Source organism: Gymnogyps californianus, chromosome 7 (genome assembly GCF_018139145.2).
Source record: "Gymnogyps californianus isolate 813 chromosome 7, ASM1813914v2, whole genome shotgun sequence".
Lineage (NCBI taxonomy): Eukaryota > Metazoa > Chordata > Aves > Accipitriformes > Cathartidae > Gymnogyps > Gymnogyps californianus.
This window is the reverse complement of record NC_059477.1, coordinates 3498432-3524437: the sequence shown is the minus strand read 5'-3', so window position 1 is coordinate 3524437 and position 26006 is coordinate 3498432. Positions and strand designations below refer to the sequence as shown.

The 26006-nt window shown below is 42.5% G+C and overlaps 1 protein-coding gene across 1 annotated transcript in view; it reads right to left on the bottom strand.

The window, feature by feature from the left end:
• The window catches only part of LRRFIP1 (LRR binding FLII interacting protein 1), a 116419-nt gene extending 95543 nt beyond the window's left edge, over positions 1–20876 (bottom strand). The window contains exon 1 of the mRNA XM_050899965.1: positions 20787–20876. Within this exon, the coding sequence (XP_050755922.1) occupies positions 20787–20876 (90 nt within the window). The remainder of the gene's footprint in view (positions 1–20786) is intronic.
• Between the last annotated feature and the right edge of the window lie 5130 nt (positions 20877–26006).

The following is a 26006-nucleotide window of genomic DNA, read 5'->3' as shown; positions in this document are numbered from 1 at the left end:
TCAGGTGACTAATTTATGCATTCAGACAGTCACAGATTAAGTTAGGCGTTCTCTACGTCAATGCTGCAATCTAAGGAGAAGCAAGTGGAATACAAAGAGCAAAAAAGCAATGTAAGGTTACCTAATTTGGCATACACTTTTGGTTGAAAAATGTCAGCTGTTGGAAGTTGTTACAAGCTGACAAACACTTCCTCTGAAATACTACTTAGTAATGGTCATCTCAGTACATGTGCCAGCACTGCCTTGCTCATTTCCAGAAATCTGCCTAAAATCTGGATGTTTGGGTTCACAGAATTGTTACTAATTTAAGAGGTCCCCACTGAGTGCCTAAAATTGAATAATTCTTTTAATTTCTAATGTGGTAGTAAGAGGAGAGTTATTTTTCCATGTGCTCAGATATTTATACAGCCTTATTTTTGGTATGGTAAGCTGTTTGAGGATTTATATTCAACCTATGGCAGAGGAAAAGGAAAATATGCTACACCGTACATTCCCAGTAAGCCAACTATGGCTTTGGATGCCATACTTCATATATTTAGACTCGGGCAGAAGCAACTTTACCTGAATAAGCTGCAGCTAAAAAACAGCGTCACTTAAGTCTTATTAACAAAGTCTAATCTAAAAGTTATTTTTCTTATTTCTGTTTTAAGAAAAGTGCTTTGACTTTGGTTGGAGTTTACCTTAAAAAGAACCCGTTCTCTGTTTCCTTTGCCACATCTGTCTTAGCAAGAGCTTAAAGGACAGGACATCAAGCTTCTACACCAATATACTGTCTGACTAAAACCAGAGACTCCAGAAAGAAAATCACTTTCAATAGCAGGGAAATCCCAAGTGGTAAGCCATTATCATCATGACTTTGGGGGGGGGGGGGGGGGGGGGGGGGGGGGGGGGGGGGGGGGGGGGGGGGGGGGGGGGGGGGGGGGGGGGGCGGAAACAACAGGGATTTAACTACAAAATAAGTTTCAGGGATTACGAGCTGCCTCTTTCAGAAAAAAGTCAGCTCCTTCGTAAGCAACTGCTGCCTCACCCTCCTCCCCACTCTGCAATCTCTTTCCTTTTCAGGCAAAATTTCAACATTTTGGAAACTGCTTCTGCACTAAACAAAAAGGTATCCGCCTCGTTTTCATATTCAACCTTCCTCTGCAACCCAGTAGACTGGACAACTCATAGCATCTATACTGCACTGTAGACACCATCAGCTCAGCAATCTGCTTTCTATTATGGACTACACTATGTACAGATGGAGTTCATTAAAATAAGCAGTGTGGCAAAAAGCAAACCATTCACACGATAGCAGAGGGCTGCAGCTGTTGACCAACTCGGCCATCTCCAAATAACTCTCATAACTACAGCATGTAACACAACCCTTCCTTATTCGTTCGCCTCCCTGCAAGGGAATGACTGCAGGAAACATACTCTCACCCTTCCCATCCAACAGGGGAAAGGGTAAAGAGAGTGGATCAGGTTCAGGATGACCTAAGTAACTTATCCTTCAAGACGTCAAAAATCCAAGCAAAGATTGGAGATATTAGTGTTGACCAGACCTGGTATGAAAATTCTTTAATGGGGGACTCTTTGCCTGTCCGTATCTATAGAAGACTATGTAACACATTCACACTGGGAGAAAGAGGGGAAAAAAAAGTTATGTGAAAGTTTGGTTTAATTTTAGAAACTGACTTCCACTCCCCACCCCGTGAATCACAAGAAGCCTTGCCAAAGATGTGCGATCTTCAAGCCCCTTCCTTTTGTCAAGCACACAAAGTCTTCGCTTTCATGAAAGGTAAAGCCACTTTCAACTCAATGCCATTAAAAGTTCAGTGTTGAGAAGCCAGACACCATCACAAAAAGCAGCTTTAAGGACTCAGACACACGAGGACACTATAAAGCTACAGTTTTACAAAGATGAGGAGAGTTTATCTGAATATTATTTTTACACTCCAGAAATTCAACACTACTTACATGAGTACATACACCTAGCATATTTACTATTATGAAATTATTCAATACAATAATTAACTTTGATGCACAAGGTATGTAAACAATATTATTTTCTCAAACTAGAAATAGCAATAAAATCTTCGCCAGAAAGCTGCCACTTTCTCTGTGAGGTCTTGTTTTTAAATCACTAGTTCTGCTAGGGCCTGTTAGTCCCCACCAACACAGCAACTTAATCTTTACTTCTCTAACATGTAATTTCCTTTAATTATATTTGGAGCGTATTTATAAGGCTATTAACATTAATTATAAGAGTCAGAGAGGTCTTTAGCAGTAATTACCAGCACAAAGCAAAGCTCTGAGTAATTTTTTTTGAGGTCTGGTTGGTTTGGGGTTTTTTTTTGGTTTGGGTTTTTTTTTTTTTTTTTAAAGAATCAGTTTGATAATCTGTCATACTGAATTGCTCACAATGATGGAACTACTTCACTCAATACAATGAGCAGCTGAAACGGTTAAACATTAACATCTTTGTAGACAAGCTTTAGCATCCAAATATGAGTCTATTTCCCCTCCTGTTACAGCAAATCCCAAAATTCACTTGGAGATATGAAATGGAATTTTGAGAGAGTGTCAGAAAGAATCGATGCTACTCTTAAGCTTTTACATAAATCATCTTGCTGCCACATGTGTTTGGACCTCAGCTGACATTTTGAAGCAATTAGGAAGTCTAGTTTTTAGCTAAGGAGCTAGCCTCAAGTGACATCTGAATGACTGCAAGCATCAGGGGTCTACAAGGGGACTGTCGTAACGGGAAAAGTAGATGCTGCCACCTTTGAAGAGGAGGAGAAATAGGGGGACTTGCAGCTGCAAAGGAGGGAGGCCGCAGGGAGATCTCAAACTGATAGTACAGAGGCTGGTTCAGTTGTAGTTATTATGCATAGATTTACTGTCATGCAGACTTCACTCTCACGGACCAAACTTGCAAAACTACTACCTGGTTTCACCATATGATAACGTTAGTATCGCATCTGTAAAGTGGGGAGGTGTCTTCAGACAATCCTGCATAAGCCCTTAAAAGCATCCGAACAGCAACAAGCATGACTAGTCCCTCCTCTTTTAGGTGCGCGAGTTTTTTCAGCTCTCAGCTGTCATTTTCAATGTCTTTTTTGACAAAGCTCTAGCTTCAGATGGCAAGTGGTTGCAACACAACCTTATAAAAGAAATTAGCTAAGCTTTCAGCCTTCCTACATGGGGGGAAAACCCAACTGCAATCACAGTGCAAAGCTCTAATCTAGTTTTTCTCTGTTATTCAGTCTTTTTACCAGAAGTAGATGTACACAAACCTACACAGCCCATTCAGAGATGTATGCCATTTGTTGCCAGCAACTGAGCTATGACCTTGCCCCCTTTACTCACACACACGTCCCACATCTAGCTTTGTCGCTCTGAGAGCACAAGGAACAGATGAAGCTGATAGTTCTGCTCCTGAACTTTACCAGGATGCTCTTCTAGCTCTTCTTTTCAAAAAGCTCCTTGAGACTACTGCTAAGCAATCATGGTCTAAAGCCTCTACAACTAGATCAAGAGAAGAGCCAGGATGCCAAAAATCTGGGATGGGAGGAAATGACTCCGGTCCAAATGCAGTGATAAAAGGTACACTACATACAAAAGCAGCCAGAACTATTAAGAGTCTCTTGGCTTGTCCTGTTTACTCTTTCACCTCATTCATTAAATCATAAGTCCTACTGATTCTCTTCTCTGAGATAAATATTTAAAGTTATATAGTTTGAACTTGCCAAACTTGGGGGGCGGGGGGGGGGGGGGGATGACACACACAACTTCTTAAATGTGTACTGGAAAAAAAGATGTATTAGAGGAGGAGAAAAACTGCCAAGCACAAAAGCTCATTTTCTCTAGAGTTTTTTTTTTATAAATCAGTATTGCTTCTAAATATATCCCTGTCTTCTAGAAGTATCATAGTACAACATCCATTGCACTAGGGAGCTTATACTCACAATAAGTAGGTCCAGTGCAATTTTTGCTGAACTCAGGCTGTGGTTTATAAAGTGCAATTCCATCCAATGTAATCACTTTATAATAGATTTCAGATGCTAAAGACCAACACTAGATTAAAACCATCCTGACAAGGAGATAGGTGAAGGACTGGCTGCATCAAGGTTAACCTTCCAGTCAATTCATCTCAGTAATAAGCCTTCAGTTTTGGCTTCCTACCTTGCCAAATCCAGGCAGGAAAAGACAGGTCTTCTACAAAGAAAAAGGCCTTTCTTGTAACACTTTCCTTAATGTCCAAGACGCTGAACCCAAAAAAGCTGCCACAGATCTCTAATCTGTTTCAGAATGAAATTGCAAATTAGCCAGCAACATACACACGCAGAAAACCTCTGCCGCCTGCCTGTGACACCTGAACTGGAGAGACTGAGCCAGTTCACGTTTTGACCTACTTCATCCTGAATAACTGGTCAGTACATTTCCAGTACTGAGGCAAAATACAAACTCCAAAGGAAACAAAAAAAAAAAGGGGGGGAAAAGAGACCAGTTTTCCTGCATTCTGCATTCACAGAAAAGTTGTTATTTTTTAAGGGGTTAACTTTGTCATTTGATCGCAAGCGTGAGTCAGCGGCAGGGAGGGGAAGAAGACAGAACCGTTAGGGCAGGAAGCTCATTCCTATGACACCCTACTTAGCTAAACCACAGGCATCGCCCCGTGGAGCCGAAAGCCCTGCCAGAGCCAGCGTTGCTTCACCTCTCAAACAACGGGAAACAGCAAGGTGAGGGAAGCGACTGCTCAGAAGTTAAGAAACAGGGGATAAAGATGCACCATAACTGGGTTCTGCTCTCACGTCTACGCTAGTCAGGCAAGACTTAAGCATCGTTTTTTCCCCATCTCTTACAGAAGGGCAACTGCTTTACTGGTACACTGGACGGACCTACAGTATCATGCCCCCTCCCTTAATGATGGCACAACTTCCAAGGAGCTGTTAAAATCAACACCAGCACTTTGCTTTCAAAAATATTTTAAGGCATAAGATGCCTCCCTCCTTTTTCTCCTCCCTTTTGTGCATGATCAACTTATTTTTCTTTTTTTCCCCTTCTGAATAAGTGTTGCAGTTATAAAACGTGGCATTTGACTGCCCCAGAAGCACAGATTTTCCCATGGTATTCTGCCAGGATCACTTTGTTCTTGGTTGGAGTCAATGTTCAAGCGAGGAAAGTTCACTCTCCATTTCCATTCCAGCCATAACCCTTTTTCCTGGAATTTCCAACAACACTATGGTAGAAAAAGCCACCAGATAACAGAATAAAACAGGCTCTTGTTTTCTGCGCTTCACTTAAGTGTAACCAAAAAAAAAAAGACTAAAAAACTTTTTGACTTGATGAGCTTTGAATATTCCATAATGAAGACAGCTGACATGAGCATGAGATGCATGAAAATGAGAAAGCAGTTGCACAGAACATTGATTATCTTCTAAAAGCAGTAACATTAAAAAGCATTCAAGCAAAACAAACGCAGAGTACTTTGACATCCGACTACTGAAGCATTCGATGGCATTACCGTGATTTTCTCTCATGCCCCTGAAGTAGCCCATTTCTAAAAATGGGCACTGCTTGACAAACTAAAAAGGCTTCTAGGAAGCTGTAGGTTTTGGGGTTTTTTTGTCTTGGGACAAGACAATTAATTTTTATGTAGCATTATCTCACAGCATAAGTAACCAAACAGGATGAGGAGATAAACCAACACAGTGAAACTTCATTGCTGTGCTCAGACTCAGCCCTCAGTTTGGAGATCTTTTATTTAAGGGAGACCTTTATGCTGAAAGTTCGATTTCATTTTTTTATGGAAAAAAGTGTATTGTACTGAGCATTGCCAGCCATACAATCTTTCAAGGGTCTCCATCTCCAATAAAACTTGAGAAAGAAACAAGGACACTTTGAAGCCAACATCTATATTGATTGAGTTCCACAGCGTCACACACGGCAGCAGCATAGCCAGGCTCCTGAATGCACTGCCTTCAAGAACCAAGGAATCTCAGCATCTCATTAATGAAACAACACTCAGGAGTAAGAATCAAGCATAAGTAATTATTCCTGCTCTTCAGAGATAAGAAAGTTTGAATTCAGCAAAATTAAGACTAGCAGTTGATGAGTAAGACCGCAGAAGTTGGCCAAGAGCCATCACTTTAGGGAATAAAAATATTTATTGCCGACTCCCACCCAGCCTAAGTATTTTCATGCACTATAAAAATAGATCTGGTTTAAAACATATTGTGCAAGAAAAGTTATTTCAAATTATTAATTAAGAGAACAGAAGACTGTCAACAAGACCCATTATGTTATATAAAAACGCATCTCACTTTTGTACTTCCCAAGGTGTTCCCTGTACAATCAGGTCACACTTCAGAAAGAACTCACTACAATGCTACAGAATTGGAAATTAAATCCATTTATACAATTGTCCTGGTTCGGCAGTATTAGGATGAATATTACATCTCACTGCACCCAGCCTGCCTGCATTTCTGTTGTAGAACTGAAGCAAAAGCAAACTGAAGATAGTCTGACAATAAACAAACAAATCACCTAACTACTGTATTAGCCATTTCTAAAGCAAGTATAATATTTTGAAGGAAACAATTCAACATATGATGTTAAATATCCAGATTGCCCTTATTTGCCACACCATACGCTCCCTCTTTTCCCCAGCATTCATCAACTAGCAAATCCAGCCAGAGTAACCACTTACTGCGTCTCAGATGGAATTCTGTCAAGCTTAGCACGTTAAAGAGAGTACTAGAAGAAGCGTGCTGTTTCTATATATAAACTGGCTATCTGGTGCAGAGTATGTCTGAATAATATGGCCTGCCTGACACTGAATGCAAGTTCTCCTGGGTGAGGAAAAAAGAAGTCTCCCTTTGGAGTTACTTTCAAACGACCAAAGCACCGCATAATGTTCTCAAGGAACAAGAGTACATATAGAACAGAAATAAAAGTGTTATCCAGTCTTTGGAATGACCTATCACGCCTACCACTTACACTTGCTTATTTAATTTCTTCACGTTAGTAAAAACCTTTCATAAAGCATGTCACTCAAAGCAGTAGAAATAAAGATTTGAGCACAGAAGCAGACAAAATACTTCAGGAGTTACAAAGTTACACTACACAGAGGGTTACCTGCCTACTATCTTATGCTGCAGCATCAGACCTTGTCAGCTGCTTCTTTGCACTGCACCAGCATCAGACCTTTCCCTCAGGTGGCCTTTGCTTCCTTCCCCTCCATTTCCCCACATCTTTTCTTTTTTAAAAACAACATACTGAAAATACATCCCAGAAACCTTCGTGCATTTACTAATAGAAGCGCGTGGTTCTTATCCTACAAAGAAATAAATACACCTAAGGTTTCCACCCACCACCATCTAGGCATAACACAGTAACCCATGACACAGTTTATAAAAGTCTGCAGGCCTTCCCAAGATGACACTTGGATTTGCAAGGCTGCTAGGCAGGATTTCCTGCCATGCCCACGGTGTAAGTTCTTGGAACTTCCTGAAGTTTAACATCAAAAACTCAAGTGAAATGAATTTTTGTAACGACTACTGCCAAAGGCTGCAGGAAGGATTTTTAACATGTCTAGTTTTCCAGAGTGCTTGTTCTCTTCTTTAGCATGTGTCTCTCCAGCATTAGGTAGCACTGACTGTTTAGCACGGTGTTACTCCTCATCTCAGGTGCTACATAGCATGTTCTTTTAAAGAAAACACTTGACAGTGTTCATGTCAGCCTTACTTTATCAGATTGCATAATCAAACTCAATTATATGGACACAACACTAACAGTTGATAGCAGTACTACTGAAACTGTTCGGGAGTCAAAATAATTATTATATTATCTGTACTAAGCACTCATGACAAGTTTTGATCCTCAATCCTACAGCTCGTTGACAGCAGGAGGAAAATCAGTGTGTTGTGACGCTTGATGTAAGCTCTCATGGTAAGATAGATGTGCAGAGCCTACCTCCAAAATGTAATAAAAGATTTGTTAAAACAACGGATAATGCTATAGAAGCCACTCAAAAATGTGGACACTCAATACTGTTTGAGCACCCTTTCAAAAAAATAAGTCCAAGACAACTTTTCAGTAGTGAAAGAGTTTTCATATGCACTCAGTGGCACTTTTCTTTCCCAGCCATGTATTTGAAAATAGACATTTAAGAACCTTTTTCCCTGGAAAGGGCTGACCTAAAATTCAAGGTATTTAAAAAACAAATCACTGTTTATAGTTAAGTACTTTAATAAGTGGGAGTTCAAAACACAAACATTTGAGTATCAAGTCAGGACAAAGGGTTCAATCTTTGTTTACACAGCACTTTCAATAAGTAAGAAGTATCTACAACTACATAAATCTAATACTCAAAATTATTTCCTCACACCTTATAGGTATACTTCTATTTTCTGTCACAAAAAGTCAGGGAGATCAGACCTCTTCAAATAATAATTCATAATAATAATTTAAAAATCCTTAAAGCTACATTCCTACCTGGCTTCCAGCAAATGAAAGACAAAACAAACTTTTACATGTAACATTAAGATTCAAAACTGGAGATGACCTTTAGTGCACCTTTCCATGGGTGGAATGTTCTCATCCACAAGCAGATTTAATTAAATTTAGCTCTTCAGACTGATTAGAGTTAATAAAGCAGTCTGGTAATAGACCGTTTTATTGTGTTTACAATATGATGTTTTGTTAGACTACAGTATAATGGTTACAAGTTGCAAGGCACTGTTTTCAATTACCTCTTCAACTACACTGACTTTATTTGAAATTTAAAAGAAGGACCTAGAGTCATCGTAAGTACTGGAGAAGATCAGAAGTCTAGTATATAAATTGTATGAAGGACCCTGCAAGGGACATCACCAGAGGAGACTGTTATTATTTTATATAAAAAAAAAACCCATACACACACATTTACCATATACAAGAGAACTATTGTAAAAATTGTGATTTTCATGCCCCCCACTACTTTATACTTCTGTTAAGCATTGGACCACTCCTGTGTGTAAAAAGTGTTTGGGGATAGCTAGGCGGGAAAGAGTTGCATGCAATTCTTCAAATCATACCACCTTCCTGCAGAGAGACTGTGCTTCCAATTAACTCGGATATTCTGCTATAACAAATAACCTGCAGCTCTCCCTCAGGCTACCTATATTCTGATGGAAGAGTCAGGACACTTCAAACACAGGCTGAAATTCTCGATTTGTAACATCCGCCAAAGAAATGCCAAAACCTGCTTGAGCAAATCTGATTTAAGGAAAAGTGTCTATATCCAGAGAAACCACCTCAAAAAAGCCTGGTGAAATTGCCTTTTCTTGTTAGTACAGCTGTATGCTGCAGAGTATGGATAACAGCTTCTACTACATCGTGCTTTACCAGATTTTCTGTCCTTTAAGCACAAATATCAACCTTCAAACATTTAGTAACAGCACTCCTAACCATGCCTCTTCAGGAAAGGAGCCAAGTTCTACATTCAGTTTGCAGAAAAAGCACACAGAGGAAATTTCACAGAGAAAATGTTTTAAAAATTCACACTTCTCAAGCAATTTTAAGAGACCTGTCAAAAATAAATAAATTTTAAAATAAGAATAATAATTTAAAAAAAAAAAAAAAAAATCACACTATCCTCTGTGTCTCACCATTACAACCAATTCAAAAATTTGCATCTACAAGATACTCTTACCTGGCCAGCAGACAAGAGTTACCCCCTCATGCTTGCTAGTGTTCCACACCCCATTCCCTCATGGGAAGAAGAATTCCCTGAGAGAGCCAGGACATGTCAAGACAACTTGCCCAGAGTGAGATGGCGCTGAACAACCCATCAGCTCGGATTAAAGCTAAAAAACCAGCCTTGTTTAAGAAATGATTGGACAGCTTTTGTGTGGGGGTGGGACAGGATTACTGTATCCAAACTGGGTCTGAGCTATAATGGATTACCTGGAGAATCTGTGTCCTAACCATTACTAACAAATTAGTTCAGTTTGAAATATGCTACCAGGCTACACACACCTTGTTTAGTTATATGACAAAAATGACCTTCACAGCTATTTACCGGAGTTCTTGAAATGAAGGAATGCTGCTGGGAATACATCAACAGCATAAGACATATAGCGGCAGCCCTCCCCTAGTCAGGTCCTTTCTTTGCTTGCTCCTTTTTTCCCTAACAGCCATTACCACCCAGCAGATACAATTATAACTTTACCCTCAGTCTCACAGTCTATTTAACACTCAAGTTGTGTCGATCAGTTAGTTTAATGTCAGGAATGGCTGTGTTCGAAAAATGGCAAGTAACAAGAAGTAGTGAGAGAACGGATAAACCAGCAGCAAAAGCTCAGCCCTTTGAGAATCACATTCCATTAGGGGAAATTACAATGAAAACCCAATTCCCGTAAGGTTTACTACCAGCTCCTGAGGTGCACCAAGCAATCTTAGAGATGTTATACATATGGTTTTTATACCTGATCGCTGTATTCACAGAGCTCGTATCCAAGATATTAGACTATTTTTTTTGGCACACTGTATTGATTTTATAGTGCGAGGACTGAAAGAGCAGACTTGTTATGCCAGCAGCACAGGTAGCAGACCTCAGAGAAGCAACTCTAGGTAATGCAGATCTCTGCAAGAAGCTTGCTTCTGTATTAACAGGCTGAACACCTACCCCCCCCACCCCCCAAAAATTAGGATAGGTCATAGTGAGCATCGTTCACTACAGACCCATTAATCTTTATTTTCTAATACTAAATTTTTAGATTGCTTGGTTAGACAACAAGTTCTGGGTTACCAGATGCCTTTCTGCTAGCCTGAAAATTGTTGTTAAGTCTGACAGTGTATATTTATTCCATCAGTGATACAAAAGCATTTCACCAGCACATACACAGAAACTTTCTTCACTTGCTCTAGTTCACCAAATAATGATTTTTTTTTTTCCCCAGGCTAATTAGACAAGAATGAACAAATATTACTAAAACCACTGCGTAACCCTCTATAAATAAAACACTGACATTCTCTACATATACCAACATTATCCCTTGTATCCACACACAAGCATGCTATTTCCCAGAGCCCCTAGATTCCTCCACAGTTCATGTAAAGGTTAGGTCACATCACTGTTTCAATGTACTCATTTCACATCAGGGCAGATTTAAATTTCATATTTAATAGACAATGGAATAGCACGACCTTTGGGTATCACAAAAAATGTCCCAAAAGCCCACTTCAATTTTCAACAGATGTTGATTCAACATATTCGTCAATGTAAATCCTCTTGCAGCTCAGCAACACATTCAGTAAAGGAAGAAAATCAAGATGAGCGCACACACACATTTCATATGGGAGAGCAGACATTTTAAAGAAAACAGCTTCTGGGAAATGCAGTTGCAAAGCAATAGGGTTGTAGACCATTCTAATTTAAACTGACTTATTTTCTAAAAGCACATGAAGTTCTATCTACTATTTTCCTAGCAACTCAATTGAAAGAACTTCAAGTTTGCAATCAGAGAAAAAACAAGAAGTGACTACACATTAAAAAAACAGCAGGCTGTTATCTTTTACTGTTCATAGTCAGCAAAAGCAAATACGATTTCATGTTTCCATGTGAAGACTGTAGTGCATTGGCAGCAGTACAAACAGCCATATCCGAAATATCTGAATGTAAAGCGATGTGTGTTTTAAAAGGGAAAAAATGTGAAGCTACAAGAGTCCGATAGGAGACCGGAGCCCAGGGATTTTTCTGCATGTGAAGCACACCAAAAGCCTTTCCTTGCTCTCCCGTCATCCTAGTATGTTAGCTGATAAACGCTCCATAATTAGAAGACCCAAGTGGGGATGCCTGAAATCCATCTGACCTGAGGGAACAAGTTTAAAAACCTGACCCAGCTTTTAGCGTGCCAGATACTCCTGTATTCCGTTTCTGTCTACTGGAAGAGGCTGGCAAAAGCAGACAGAAGAGACAGACTCAACTAAATTTGGTATTCAAATGTGGGATTAGAGAAAGGATATTTTGGGACATAGGAAGTACTCAAAAGAGGAAGGAAAAAAAAAAAAATTTAAATTTAAATCAGATACTGGCAAAGGGAAAGGTCACAAGATATGCAAGAGCAGAGACCAAGTGGGAAGAAACATTATTCCTTTACGCTCCCTGTCTGTGCAGAGCTCTGCGCTCGAGGCTTCTGTGGGATTGCGAGAACAGTCTGCAAAGAATCACCAGTGGGACCGCTCGGGACAGAGGCATCATCACTTCATTGCAGGCAATATTAAAACACAAGTCACTGACCAAACAGCTAAACCAATAAACACGCAAATAAACTGCTTGTGGAACTCGCTTCCAGTCAGCTTTTTCGTTCTGGGAAAGATAAATCAATCTGACGCTAATTACATCTAAAAACTGCAAGTAGTGACGTTATGGTAGGAAAAACCCAACTCTGAGAATCTATTTTTGAGGAAGCCAGAAGCAGCTGGAGATACCATCTTGCTTGTTTCTTTGACAGAAGTTTGAATACAAATTGAATAATCCACTCTCATGCACATAAACCTTCCAACAGCTAAGAGGAAAGAAAATTGTTGCTCTGAAACTTAACTATCGTTCTTGCATTTCTTCACGTGCCAATGATAACAAGCACTGCCCTACCTAATTACCAGGTATTAAAAATAGGAACACAGCAGTGGTGATGCACCTGGCAATTTTGGTTTACCAAAGGCTCTGATGTCTTGTACAGCAACATATAATACAAAAATAAAATCTAAATACTTTCTCAGAGAGCACAGGAGCTCACGAAGCATTGAAGAACTAGAAGGCATCCAGTGTTTTTGCAAGTATAGTGTCAGGATTAAGCTGTATCACAGAGGAAACTCTCATCTTGCAGACAAAAGCAGCATGCAGGAAGGAGAAAAGAGCTGTGAAAAAGAGAGGCAACGAACCAGCAAGGAGCTCGAAGCAATAGGAAATGAAGAGGCTTCCTCACCACATCCGAGACTGGAACACAGCTCGGATTTGGCACTATCAGATCACTTTCCCTGTTTGCTGTCTCCAGCTCAACTCTTAAATGCTGCGGTAGTATTTAGGTGGATAAAACCCCAGCCCATGCCAAGCTGCTGGCTCCCAGGCTGCAGGCACGCAGAAGGGCAAAGCAGATGCGACTGAACAAATCCGCCTCTTTTCAGATCACACCCAGGATATTTTACTGAAAGTACATCATGAAGCAATCAACTTACCAGTTCTAGGTCAGAAATTTTGAATAAGCAATTAGCTCAGACACTCATTTTTGTTGGCACCGAACAGTACCTTAAGTCCCTAAATTAGCCAAAGTTATTTCAATCTATTTAGTGGAGCTTCCAAGTCAAAATTAGTCACTCAGAGTTTTAGACCAGAGTTGTGCCCTTTATGCGCAATTATACTCAATACCCAAAACATCCACCCTTCCTTAACCCAGAAATAGCTAGTTTTGTTAAAACTTTCAAATTTTTATGTCTGACAATAAAACCAAACATTTTCCAAAGGATTTGGAGACAACCACCCCCCCCTTCAGAATTCCACACCCTAAAGTAGCACACACTGCATTGGAAATTCACTTACAGGAAAACATGAAACACCGAGGGGATGAAGGAAGAGAGAACAGGATTGCAGGCTAGATGCTCAAGTGCGAGTCAAATCCGTCTTGGGGAGATGCTGCTTCATTTAACCAGGGATACAGCCCTTGCTGCCCAGTTTTTGGTTTAGGCATACATCCACATCCCAAAACAAGCAACCCTCAGTTTTGCAAACAGCATTAGTCAGAGTTAGCTTGTGTCTTCTCCTCTCTCAGCACCCAAAACTCTCAGCTGGTTAGGCCATAAAACTGCTCCTAGCTCTGCTCATCAGGAAATACTTCCCAAGCCTTGCCCTTCACACTGCCCTCCACGCTTCATGCCGCTTAGTTAAGTTTGTTTAAAGGCAGAATTAGAAATCCATCCAAATACGCATAGGAAATGTCTTTGGCGCTGAGGTCTAACCAGCGAGTACTCTAGGTAAGGACAGCTGTCAAACTAGTACAGCGGTCAGTTATGGCACCTTCCTGCCAACATGAAAGTATTACTTCCGTGCTTATACCCCAGCCTCTGAATACACGAGTTCTGTACCCTCTCTGTAGCCTCCAAAAATCAGTATTTTTTTTTTTTAACAGCCTGACCAGAACTTCTACATTTTCATAACAGAAAATTATGTCACATGGTCATTCGCCTACCTGAAGTAATTTACACACTGCAAGCACTGCATGGCAACTAGATCAGCTTCTCCTAGGTAGGTAGTTAATTAAAACCTTCAAATTCCTACCAGTGAAGTATTGCCTTATTTAGTATTTATTATGCCACACCAAGCTTTGATTTCAACAGTTAAAAGCTTCTACAACCAGGCCTTTGAGAGTTGCCTTACATTTCTTGCTACCTACCAGCAACACTGGTGGTTCTGCATCCTCAAAATATCTAAGAGCACCTACAAATGAGCTCCAGCACATCAGACTACTCAGTTTAAGAGATTACTGTCTCCAGTCGCTAGTCTCATTCTCCTGTAAGAGGTTACACTACTCACAGGGCAGAGGATGAAGCAGCATACCGCAGCTTTTCACTAGCAGCTACTTACCTTACAGCATCTTACTTTTAAGAGTTTAAAACAAAATTACAGGCAAAGGTGCTAGGCTGGAATCTAGTAATCGCAATAACCTCAAACCACAGTGATCTGCGCCACAGCAACTCATCTCAGCTACCCATGGCATGAAAGACGCGTTCACCAGGAATTGGCCAACGCTAACTTGCAAGGCTGAAGACCAAGGTACCCATATGGATGCTTTTGAAATATATTTTTGCCTGATGTAATATTTTCATTTCAATGCACATACCAGTTATTTTTCCAGCTTTAGCTGGGAAAGTTCTACAGCCTAATTCTTGTTCCCTAACTGAAAGGAGGTGAAAGAAAAGGAGAGTGTCTTGGGAGTAGACGGTTACAGATGTCTTCCCATAAGAAGCCCTTAAGCACTCCCTTCATCTTTACTGTGTGATGAAAGCCCAAACATCAGCTATTTTTCTACTGTGTGCAAGGCCAGATATTTATCTCTAATAGATTCAGGGTGATGAGCACGAGCACCAGATAACACCAGAAGCAGAGAAAGCTCCACAATGAAATGACCATGCACTTTCCCTTCTCAGAAGCACCTCTGGTATTTAAAAAAAAAAAAAAAAAAAAAAAAAAAAAAAACCAAACAAAAAAACAAACAAACAAACAAAAACCCCCCCCAAAAAAACCCACACAAAACCCCACACCACACTCTCAAAGCCACCTTATGACTATCTGAAGGAAAATTTGGCTTGCTGCAGTTCCCTCCCCCCCCCCATTCCAATGGGCAACTTCTCCCCCAAAAAGTATTTCAACACAAGCAAGACAACAGCTGATATTTCAGAGCTGCTATTTTAAGGTTTGCCTATGAGTGCTTATGTCTAGCTAGACAGATTCACTGCTCCTGGCAACCTGCTGACTTGACAGGAGGGACAAATACCTTGTTTCACAAGCCCAAAATGCTATGTGGATTATGCTCCTTGCAACCAAAGGATGAAAAAAAAAAAAGAAAAAAAAAAACAAACCCTGAACAGTGTTGAAAGCCTTGCAAGTACATTTGAGCTCCAACTTTATTCAGCAACAGGCCTGGAAAAACATCCTTCTAGATGACGTAATGATTCGTATTACATCCTGCAGACAAGCTCAGCATCTGGGCTTGCAAAGAAAACGGCTGGGCTTCCCATGTTGTTAATCCTAACAGTAGTCTCTTGCTTGACTGAAATAGGAATCACAGTTCCTAAACAGCTGTTTCCTCGGACAGCAAGAGAACAGCTGAAGAGGACTCAGGCCAGGCATGGACAGAAAAACAGGCAACTAATTATTTAAAGTTGCAACAGGCATACTGTGAGGCAGACTGCATTGGGAGACAGGCTACAATCACCCATTTAACTAAAATGAGATGGGTCTTAAGATTTTTGTTTCACTTCTTAAACCATCCAAACCTGCTCCTTCACACATTTCCTTTGGGAAAGATTATAAGTGATGCCAATGCCATTTGTTGGATATATAGATGTAAAACATTAGGGAAAAGGAGCGTTCGATGAAGAAGAGCACATTTGCTACATAAAATCATCTCAATTTTGGAACAATTCTCCACGCCCTGCTGGCAAGCATTACCTACAAAGTCCTCCTCCCTTCCTATATTTAGGTCAACCAGGCTGAGTCAAGCCCTCCATGAGCATCCCTTGCTTTCATAACTTTCTATTCTAGAAGAGAGACCTACAGCCAGGCATGCTTTTTCAGATCATTTGTTCTCTTGGGCTGATACGTTAACACTCATAAAGGCAGAACGTAATGAAAAAATAAGTCAAGTACAAGCAACTGGTGCTACATAAAACAGACTGTTTCTAAGGGCTTCTCTTGGAATATTTATCTGGCTTACAAAAGTCTTCATGCATCTCTAATGCCAAATACTGCTCAAAAAAGTTCCACCACTACACTAATGAGGCACACAGACCTTACACGGGCATTACCTAGTATATCCTTACAGAATACGCTGCTTTAAATGCTCTGGTTTGCACAACAGTTCAATAAAGTTTGCGTTCCCATATATAAATATCCATTCTGCTTGTTTTAGCTTCGATTTTTACCAAATTGTTTTCATCTCTATTTATGCAAGTCACCCAAATTGTTGTATAAACCAGAGAATTCTCCCCCAAATTATCCCCTCAATTCAAGAACCAGGCCTTTAGATTCCACATACAATGATCATAGCATCTCTTTTCTAGTCCTGAAACTCCAATTTAGGCTTTTGAAGTGACTTAGTGCCTTCTTACCGTAACCAGTAAAGCTGGCTGGCTGGTTTCACCTGCATTTTGAGCTATTTCTAATCAGCTACGCTTTCTGCTCCTTCATAGGAGTGCAACATCCCAATTTTTGAATCACTGAGAATGCAAGTCAATGCCCAAACTAAAAACTTCAGTGAGACAATCAAATTTACAGTCCATAAACTGATCATGCCAGTTATTTAAAAAATAATAATTATGTATGTATAAGTATGTATGTAGGTGACAGTTCTTGCAACTTTGAAAGTGACATACAGGGTACAAAGAGTGAAGAAGCAACCCTCATAACATTACTTACTTTAATAGCAAAAATAAAGTTATGTCGCTTGAATTACTAACTTCAAATTAATTACTAGCTAACAGAGTTCTACTCTGTAAATTGCTGGACGAAAAAGAGATTTCTAGCACAGAGATGACACAAGGCAGGATTGTTTTTCTGAGCAGTATAACACACATCTGTTGGCAAAAAAAGGTGTAAATGACTTTCCTAATAAAGACTAGAAATTTACCTTGACCTTGTTCTTCCTCATTCAAGAAAACAGAAGCCAGTATTATCTGCCTATAAGAGAAATATCTCATTTACACAGATGGCAGTTCCTCATTGGACTTGCAAAATTCTTTCTGCTCATGTAACTGAACTATTACTGTAGCTAGCGAAGAACATAGTGGAAGTTAGGAAAAAAAAAAAAAATTCCCCTAGAAACAACGTCTCAAGTTATCACATCAAACCCATCTAACCCAAGCAGGAAAAAAAGCAGGAAGCCAGTCCCTGTAAGGTTCAGCAGCCCAGGACTGTGCCTTCCCGAACCACGCACACACCAGCCCGAGAGAACGGACAGATGACTGCACAGTACGCGTACGCGATGACTGCTGGCTGTGCTGGCACAGACCTCGAGGAGCAGCGAACTGCTAGATTTTGCAAACACTGCTGGCACACATTCACGGAGAAGAATAAAATGGCCCAAAAGTTTCCATTGACCTAAACACAGAATAATCTACTGGCATCAACATGAGCCTGAAAGAGGAGAAGCCTATCATTGATCAGCTTTGCTCTCATCTGTAAGAGCTGACACCTGGAAAAAAATAACCTCAGCAATACAAGCCAGGTGTGCGCACAGCAAATCCTGAGTGGCACTCATCTATGTCCATGAGAAACTCAGAACACCATGTTCTTGTGTTAACTATATTTACATATTTGCCATGCATTTCATTACCACTTAAGTCAGAAACTCAACAGCCAGATTCAGTGGTACGGTACTACTCTTCCCTGATGGGCAAGGTGATTTACAGTAACTGTACCTTCTGCCTCCGCTCTAAACAGGTCTAGACAAGGTGATAAACTACCTGCAGCTGATCTAGTTCAGAAATGGCCTCAACCATTAAAACTTACTACTACTGCTTAACATGACTAATACTGCTACTAAAACCCTATTACTACAATATGCTTCACGTTTACAATTGCCTTCCGCTTGCTTAGCTACTTCCTCTTGAGACCGTCCTCACATCCCACGGGGGCGAGGACTGCTTTCTTCACTGCGCAAGGCTCTCTTTCAGTCTATGCAAGACTGCACATACACAGCAAGACATTCTGGTTGCAAATTCAAAAAAATTTATGCTTCAAATGGCAGGAGTTTAAGAGAGTTTTTATAAGTCTTAATGTGTCCTTATAGAACGATGTAGTATAGCAGGAATTGTCGATCTTTCAAGATATTCTGACAATTACAAAATAAAACTGGGAAGCGTCAAAGCAGCACAACCCTTTTGGAGGAAAACCAAAAGGAGAGAAGATGTACACCTTTCAACTTACTCCCAGAGATCCCAAGGTACCTCTATGAATAAGTCTGGTTTGGGTGCTCTTTTAGGCTCCCATCTGAACACAGCAAAATGAGAGTCTAGAATCTGCTAACAACTCGCAAGCACCTGTGGCTTCTGGATAACAAAGGAAGACCAAAGGAAAGAGAAGAGTGAAAAACCTATGCGCAAACGCAACATGTCTATGTCTCAGCTTTGCCTAAACGCCTGCGAGGAAGGCTGGAAGAGCCAAAATGTCAGTAACCCTTGTACCCTTCTTAACATGAAGACTCTCAGCATCTTTATTAGGAGGAGACAAAAGGCTAACTTTACATTTTTGAGAGTTCTTAATATCATACGGAAGGATTCACCTGGGATCCTTCGTGTGGAGAACGGGCAGTTAAACAACAAAACTATTGTAAGTGCGTAAAACCCAAGACAGAGTAATGCAAAGAGTTAAAATAATATGGGAAAATGCTGAACCTTGAACTTGGCAGTTCATAGTTTTAGCACTCAAGGGAAAAGATAAAAGACATGCTTGTGTTGGGCTTTTGGACCAAATGGAGTTGTCCTTTAAACAATCCCCAGAAGAAAAAAAAAAAAACACAAAAAAACCCCAACAAACCAAACCACAAAATAACACAATATTTGAGGCCTCAAACCACTACATAATACAGTGAAAAGCAATACATAAGCTGAAGAAAAGTGAAAGCAGGAGAGAAACGTGCAACAGAGAAGGACAACCTAGGCCCCCTGTCACAGATTGATGTTTTCCTTGATCAAATGACAGCATGGCCAGGACACAGTTGTGGAATTTCAACCCTCATCCCGAAGCAATTCCTAGGATGTTATCATGACTCAAACTCTAATAAACAGCACAATCACTCTTACTTGCTGTCTCGTGTCCAGGACACAAGACATTCTTGTCCTCCCACCTCAAACTCCATCCCTAGGAACTTTCCCATCTTCTCATCATACTGCCACAAAAATCGGACTTCTGGAGACACACTATCCAAATCACTCACACAGAAACTAGTCTACTGCGTGTATTCCAAAGATGCTACAAACCACTTCAAAATGGTAAAGGCTTCCCATGTCAGGGCTGCCATTAGTGATAATATCCGAGGGGCACGATATTACAGTTAACTCCATCTAACAGCTAGTTGCCACCAAAAATAAGCTGCACATTTGCATTCATCTGATCCTGCTGCAACTGTGATTCGGGAAAGGAAACCAAGAGAGACTTAAATCTCTTCTAGAAGAGCGACTTATCTTGTAACCCATCTTGGGGTCAGACCAACACGAGGCAGGGAGGAGACACACGTAACCCATGCTAGGGGAAGAGGATGGCCACCTTCAGCAGCAGCCAGCATCACATCAGCTTAGACACGGTGAAGAACAACCCCACGGACGCTTATCCCAATCTCAGGTTGGGGTTGCCCATCTCCCCCATTGGAAGACTGTGGGAGGAAGGATGCAGAACATCCTGTGTCAGCTTTAGTAACCATAATAACCAAATTCATGTCATCCTATTCACCATTGAACCAATGCAACTACACACAACAAGAATAAGGAGGTAGAAAGAAAACAGCCATCAGCTGGTTTGAACTGTTTAAAGTCAGATCAAGCACAATGCAGTGTCTAGCGAGCAGCAACCCTAACTCATTAAATATAAATATAAGCCGGTTTCCAAGTTAGATTGTACACTCATGCCCACATCTAGCATCATCTTGCAGTCTTCTGGTTTACGTTTTTTCATTTATATGTATCCGTAAAAAACCCGAGTGGCCTATTTTCTGGTTCTCAGTCATTAACACCAACCTCAGCAGCAGACAATTAATTTCCCCCGCTCGCTGAGGGGCCGGAGCAGGGAGGGATTTCTGCCCTGGCTGCCACTGCACGCCGTTTTTCCTCACAAGACAGACCACTGTAAGCGCTTCGGACTTAAAGCGGTGCCTTCGGAACATAAAAGAGGCCGACACCGTCGAGACGAATGCGATTTTTATTCCGCGTTTCATCAACCTGCCCTTGAACCGCCGCCGTGCCCGGGGGCGCGTGCGCGGCGGTTGGGGGAGCCCGGGGCTGGCGGGGGGGGGGTTGGTTGGGGAGGGGGTCGCCGCCCTGCCGCTCACCTCACGGGCGATCTGGTTGAGCGCATCGTCCTCCGCCGTCAGGCGCTCCCGGTTCGGCAGCCGCTTTCTCCCGGCCCCCTGCGTCCCCATGGCGGACCCGCTCCACCGCCGCTCAACCCGCCGACCCCGGCCCTCCCGCCGCCAACCTCCTCTACCGCCGGCGCCGGCGTGAAGAGCCCGGCCGTCACCACACCGCCCCCCCCCCGCCTCCCCGCCGCGCGCATGCGCCGCCGCCCCCCCTCCCTGCGCCCTGAGGGGCCGGGCCGGGCGCCGCCTCACGCCCCTCACCGATCACCACACGCACCCCCCGCGAAAGCGGGTTGCGGGCAGGGGAGGGGGGGCTCGGCCGGGCCCCTCGCACCCCTTCCTCCGCAGCAGTTCGTCCCCCCCCCCCTCAGGCGTGGGCAGCCCCCCCCGGGGACCCCCTCCCCGCGGAGCCCGCGACCCTGGCCGGGCACAAGCCCTGGGCTCCCCGGCTTTCCCAGCCTCCCCGGTAACCCTCCTGCCGAGGCCTTTTGTCCGCAAAGCTGAAGAAAATTTCCCTGGAATCGGGGAAACCTCACCATGCTGTGAACATGGGGGGTTTCTCTGACAGAAATACGTGGGGAGTGGGCCAGAAACCCGTCTCCTCGTGCCCTGAACCCTCACCTGGCCTCGTAGCCCCGTGGGATCCCCTCAACCATTAATTTTCGTGTTGAGTGTAAGTGGACGTGATTAATTCTAGTGTCAAATACATCAGCGCTTAATTAATTCACGTTGACAAGGAGCATGTATTCTCTGGGATTCCCGTCACAGCCCTTGTACCGCAATTTTCACAATAATTCCTGAAATACGAATTATAAGTCTCTCAGGACACCCTGCAGGTTACACAGAGGTGTGACAGAAAAAAGGGCTCCAAGACCCACCCGCCCCCTTACTGACAAAGACCAGCAAGCTGCATTTAATCTTTGTGACTTAAATTCACCATCGATTCAAACTTGATAAAGGTAAAAGGCAATGCCTGCCCGCTCTGGTCAGCCGAATGTTTATCTGGCAGTTTTCACGTACAACACCCAAGATTTGGGTCATCCTCAAATTCAAACCTGTGTCAAGCAGTTTATTATATCATCCCTTCCCATGAGGGCATGCATCAGAGCATAAAGCAACCGGTGGCTGTATTCGGAAAAGAAAAAAAAAAAACTAGTTTTAGCAGAATCCCTTTCCCCAAGAGGGTATAGATGCCCTCCATCAGTCCCCAGGCTGGTACTTGTTCTTCAGAAACTATGTAATTCTCACAGGTTGCTTTTTATACAAGTGACATCAAGGTGCCTATTTATAGCTGGTGCCCGTGCTGAAGCGATTCTCTCCGTGTGATTCTCCTCCGCTCCCCCGCAGCCTGGTGCCCGCACAGTACCCGGCACCGCACGTGGAAACGCTGTGGTCCGAACCTGGCAAGAGGTGGTGCAGACCTTTGAGGTTGCAGCCGTTGGCTTCAGCGTAGATGAGTAATGGAGAGTTCCTAACGAAGCCCTCCTGATCAGCCACCCCACCAGGCAGGTCCCCTCCTCTCAGCCCTGGGACCTGCAGCCTCAACAGGAATCCCTCCATTTTTGACAGCTTTCTCCTGTTTAGCATCGCTTGCAAGAGGGCACTCGAAGCCCACCCTCTCCTTCACTCTGCCATCGCTCCAGCTCTCATTCGATGTCGACGACCTTCTTAGAGCAGCCAAACACTCTCTTTTTTTCTGACAGCATTTGGGCTGTGCACGCACTCACCACTCACATTACAGTTGTTTTGGGAACCATGGCTCTTCTGATGACTGGGTAGTGGTATCGCATTGATCCTGCTTCTTATGCCTGGGACTATTTATCTTTACAAGAAAAAAATGATTATTTTGTCAGCAGAAGCAGATAGATGAGTTCCCCACCTTACTTGGGCATTAAAAACAAGCGTGTCACGTCCTGAGATTTGGCGTCAAGCTTACGCTGACCCCACACGAGTGGAAAAAAAAACACCTACACTGCAAGGCAGCGCAGGGCCCTTAAAAGTGAGCTCTGACCCTGCTACGGAGGCAAAGCCTTGCTGTGTCTGCCTTTCCTAGATATCCCGCAGGCTTCCCTTCTTCAGCCACCTCAGCTCCAACCTCACCTCCCCAAGACCTGGCTTAGCACTATCACCCTTTCAGGCTCTGCATAACTTGTTCCCTGAGCCCTTATCCTTGCATTTGCCCCTGCCCTTTGAGGAATTCTGGCTAGCGAGGCGGGGCAGTGCCTTATTTTTAGGTCCGTGTTACCCAGGGATTTCAGCCACCTGTGCAGCTGCATCACCGTATCCATGCAAGGAATTTCCAGTTCAGCGGTGCAGTAAGATTTGCATCAGCGCTGTTTGCCTTACTGGCTGAAAGCCTTACAGAGGCTTGGCCTTACAGCTAAACTGGGGCTTGTGGTAGACAGGTTTATGTCCAAAAACCTACTATTGAGAGGGCTTTGTAAAAAAGAAAGAAAGAAACAAAGAAGGAAAGAAAGAAATTAAAAAAATAAAGCAGAGAAATTGGAAGAGAAGAAGCTATTGGGTGACTGCAGTCAGATTTGAAATCACACATTGAGCGTGTGCTGCAGTGTAAGAAATCCTTCTTTTTTCTTGCATTCCAGACATGTATAGTAATTTTTTTCTTTTAATATAGTCAAAATAAGCCATCTTGTTATAAAAATACTATAAATGCGGAATTTGTCCAAATAAATATGAAATAATGATTCAAACACGTTAGTTTTGGCTACGCTCTGAAGTGCAGTGAGTGCAGCTGAAAACGAAATACTGAAATGTACATTTCTTATTTTAACAAGCAACATGAAGTCGAGGCTGGTTTTGTCTGAGAGTCATAACTGTGATTAATGATACTCGGACAAGACTGAGTAGCCCGTGCCAGTTTCAAAGGGCTCTATTTTAAGAGCATAGTACGTACCTCATTCTCCAATATCCTGTCTACAAGGAGGCCGTTTGACGCGGAGCACACCCCAAAGATACAATTTTCCCTCTGTGCTGCTCTTAAACCAAACCGTCTTGTAAAACCTCACTCTTGAGAATCAGAACAAGCAATCGGCTGTTAAAACTGCTGCTGCTGTACTGAACAGACCGCTTTTACATAAAAAAATGGATGTTTTTATATGCTGTGCAGCAAAATATGATTACATCTCTATTAGCGGCAAGCCCTGGGATAGGGGAATCCAGTGGCTAGCTGACGGTGTTAAAAGAAAACACAAGGGCACCTCTCTGCTCCACCATAAGATCACGGCATCTGCCAAACCAGAAATGAAGTCTGACAGCTTTAACAAGATGTGCATTAGTCCAGGGAGAGTGGAACGCTTAAATACTTTGGAAAATCTACACTTAGGAGGCCAATATTTCATATTGTCGAGATAGATAGGTGAAACGAGCAGAGCTCCATTAGCATTGTAACATTTTGCAAACATAACAGCAGTGGTATCCAGCAGGGTCTGTGGATTTATTAATGGAAAAAAATTACATCACAGACAAGTATGTGCTGGCACCGAAATACTGCAGGAAAAAACACTGGTGCAACTAAAGGGCTTGTACTTTATTAGACCTCCTAAGGAGCCCGAGATGATCCTCTTCAGCAAATCAGACCTCCTGGGAAAAGCTTTCAGATGTTGTTGCCACATTTGAGCAGTGTCAAGACAGGGCTCAGGAGACTGGTAGTGTCCATGCAGATTTTGTCCGGATGAGATTCATTACCGTTGCTTCGTCTCTTCAAGTCATCAGAGTCGCTATTTGCATCAGCGGCTGGGAACCTTGCTTAGCCTGGGGCTTGTAGTTACACAGCGACTCATCACAGCAAAGCCGTAACTGATAACTTTAACCGCCTTTCCAGGTGGTTCAGAAAAGAGATCCATGAGCTTGGGTTGACCAAGGAGAATACAGTCCATAAAGTGGTGGGCTTCCAAGCCGAGCTTTATGAGGACTGGAAAAAAAAAATATCCCACAAGAGCAGCAGATGATAATCTTGTTCCCTTTTTACCAACAGCAACTTACTTGCTATACCAAAGATGTGTTTTTTTTCTGAAGAGGGCTCATTTGTTGTCTTCATCTTGCCAAAACCCTCAATGACTTATTGGCCTCCTCTAGTCACCTTGGCATGTCATGAGAGATAGGTTTTCGTCTGTAAATTTTGCGCAGGTCACTGAAGATGCCACTTTGGGGATCTCGAGGTCTCAGAATTAGATCCCTTTCAAGGTTGAGGAAGAATCTTCCTTTGGAGGGAGTTTTTCAAAGGTTAAGCTTGGGGTTGATTTCATTTAATATTTTCATTAGCGCCCTGACACAAGCAGGACAGCACTAATGAAAAACGCTGATGACAGTGTTATGAAGCATCACCAATAAAGGAGGATAAAGTCATACAAGAATGGGAAGAGGTTAAGGACTTGAGAAACAAGTGGAATGAAATCAAGCAGACAGCAAATATCATGTCAAGGACTAAATTCATGATCTCATCCGCTGTAAATGAGGGAAGAGGAGGAAGTTCTGGGGTCATAAACTGGTCACAGGTTCGTTGTGTGCCACCATCACAACACAAACACCGAAGAATTACATTTAATGTTAGAGCACTTCAGGTAAGGGTCTACCAATGCAAATATTTATACCATTGCACAACCATCCACAAGACCTTACCTAAAATGGTGCCTGCAAGTCTGCTTTTCCCAGTTAGGAACTCAAACTTGCATAGCTGTAGAGAGAAAAGCTCTTAGGATAAGCAGGAGGAGGACTTTTCCTGGGATGAGAAGGGGTTGGCTTGTCTAGCCAAAGGCAGAACAACTGCGTCTCTTTTCTATAAACTACTTCGGAGAAAAGGGATGGGGATGATGCTATGTAAAGCTTAGAGCCAAGTTAGCACAAAAGCGTACAGCTAAACAGGCCATATATAATTGTAGTCTGGAAATCAGAGGTTTCTTGCCAAAGTTCTGGACATGCATCCAAAAGCAGTTTTCGGGTAGCTGGGGTGAAGTATGTTAAGTCTGCGGTAAGCACGATACTGAGAGTCTGTCTGCCTTAACGAGCACTAGCCCAAACACCGCGGGCTCTCTGCCCTGCCACTAAATTTGGGACACGAATATCCATCACAGCTGACGCTGCAACAGCCCCAGAGAGGTTGTCCTCCCCCCACTGATGCTCCTGTTTGGAGGACGTAAGCCAGCCTTCACCCAGACCGACACGTGCAAGCTCTCC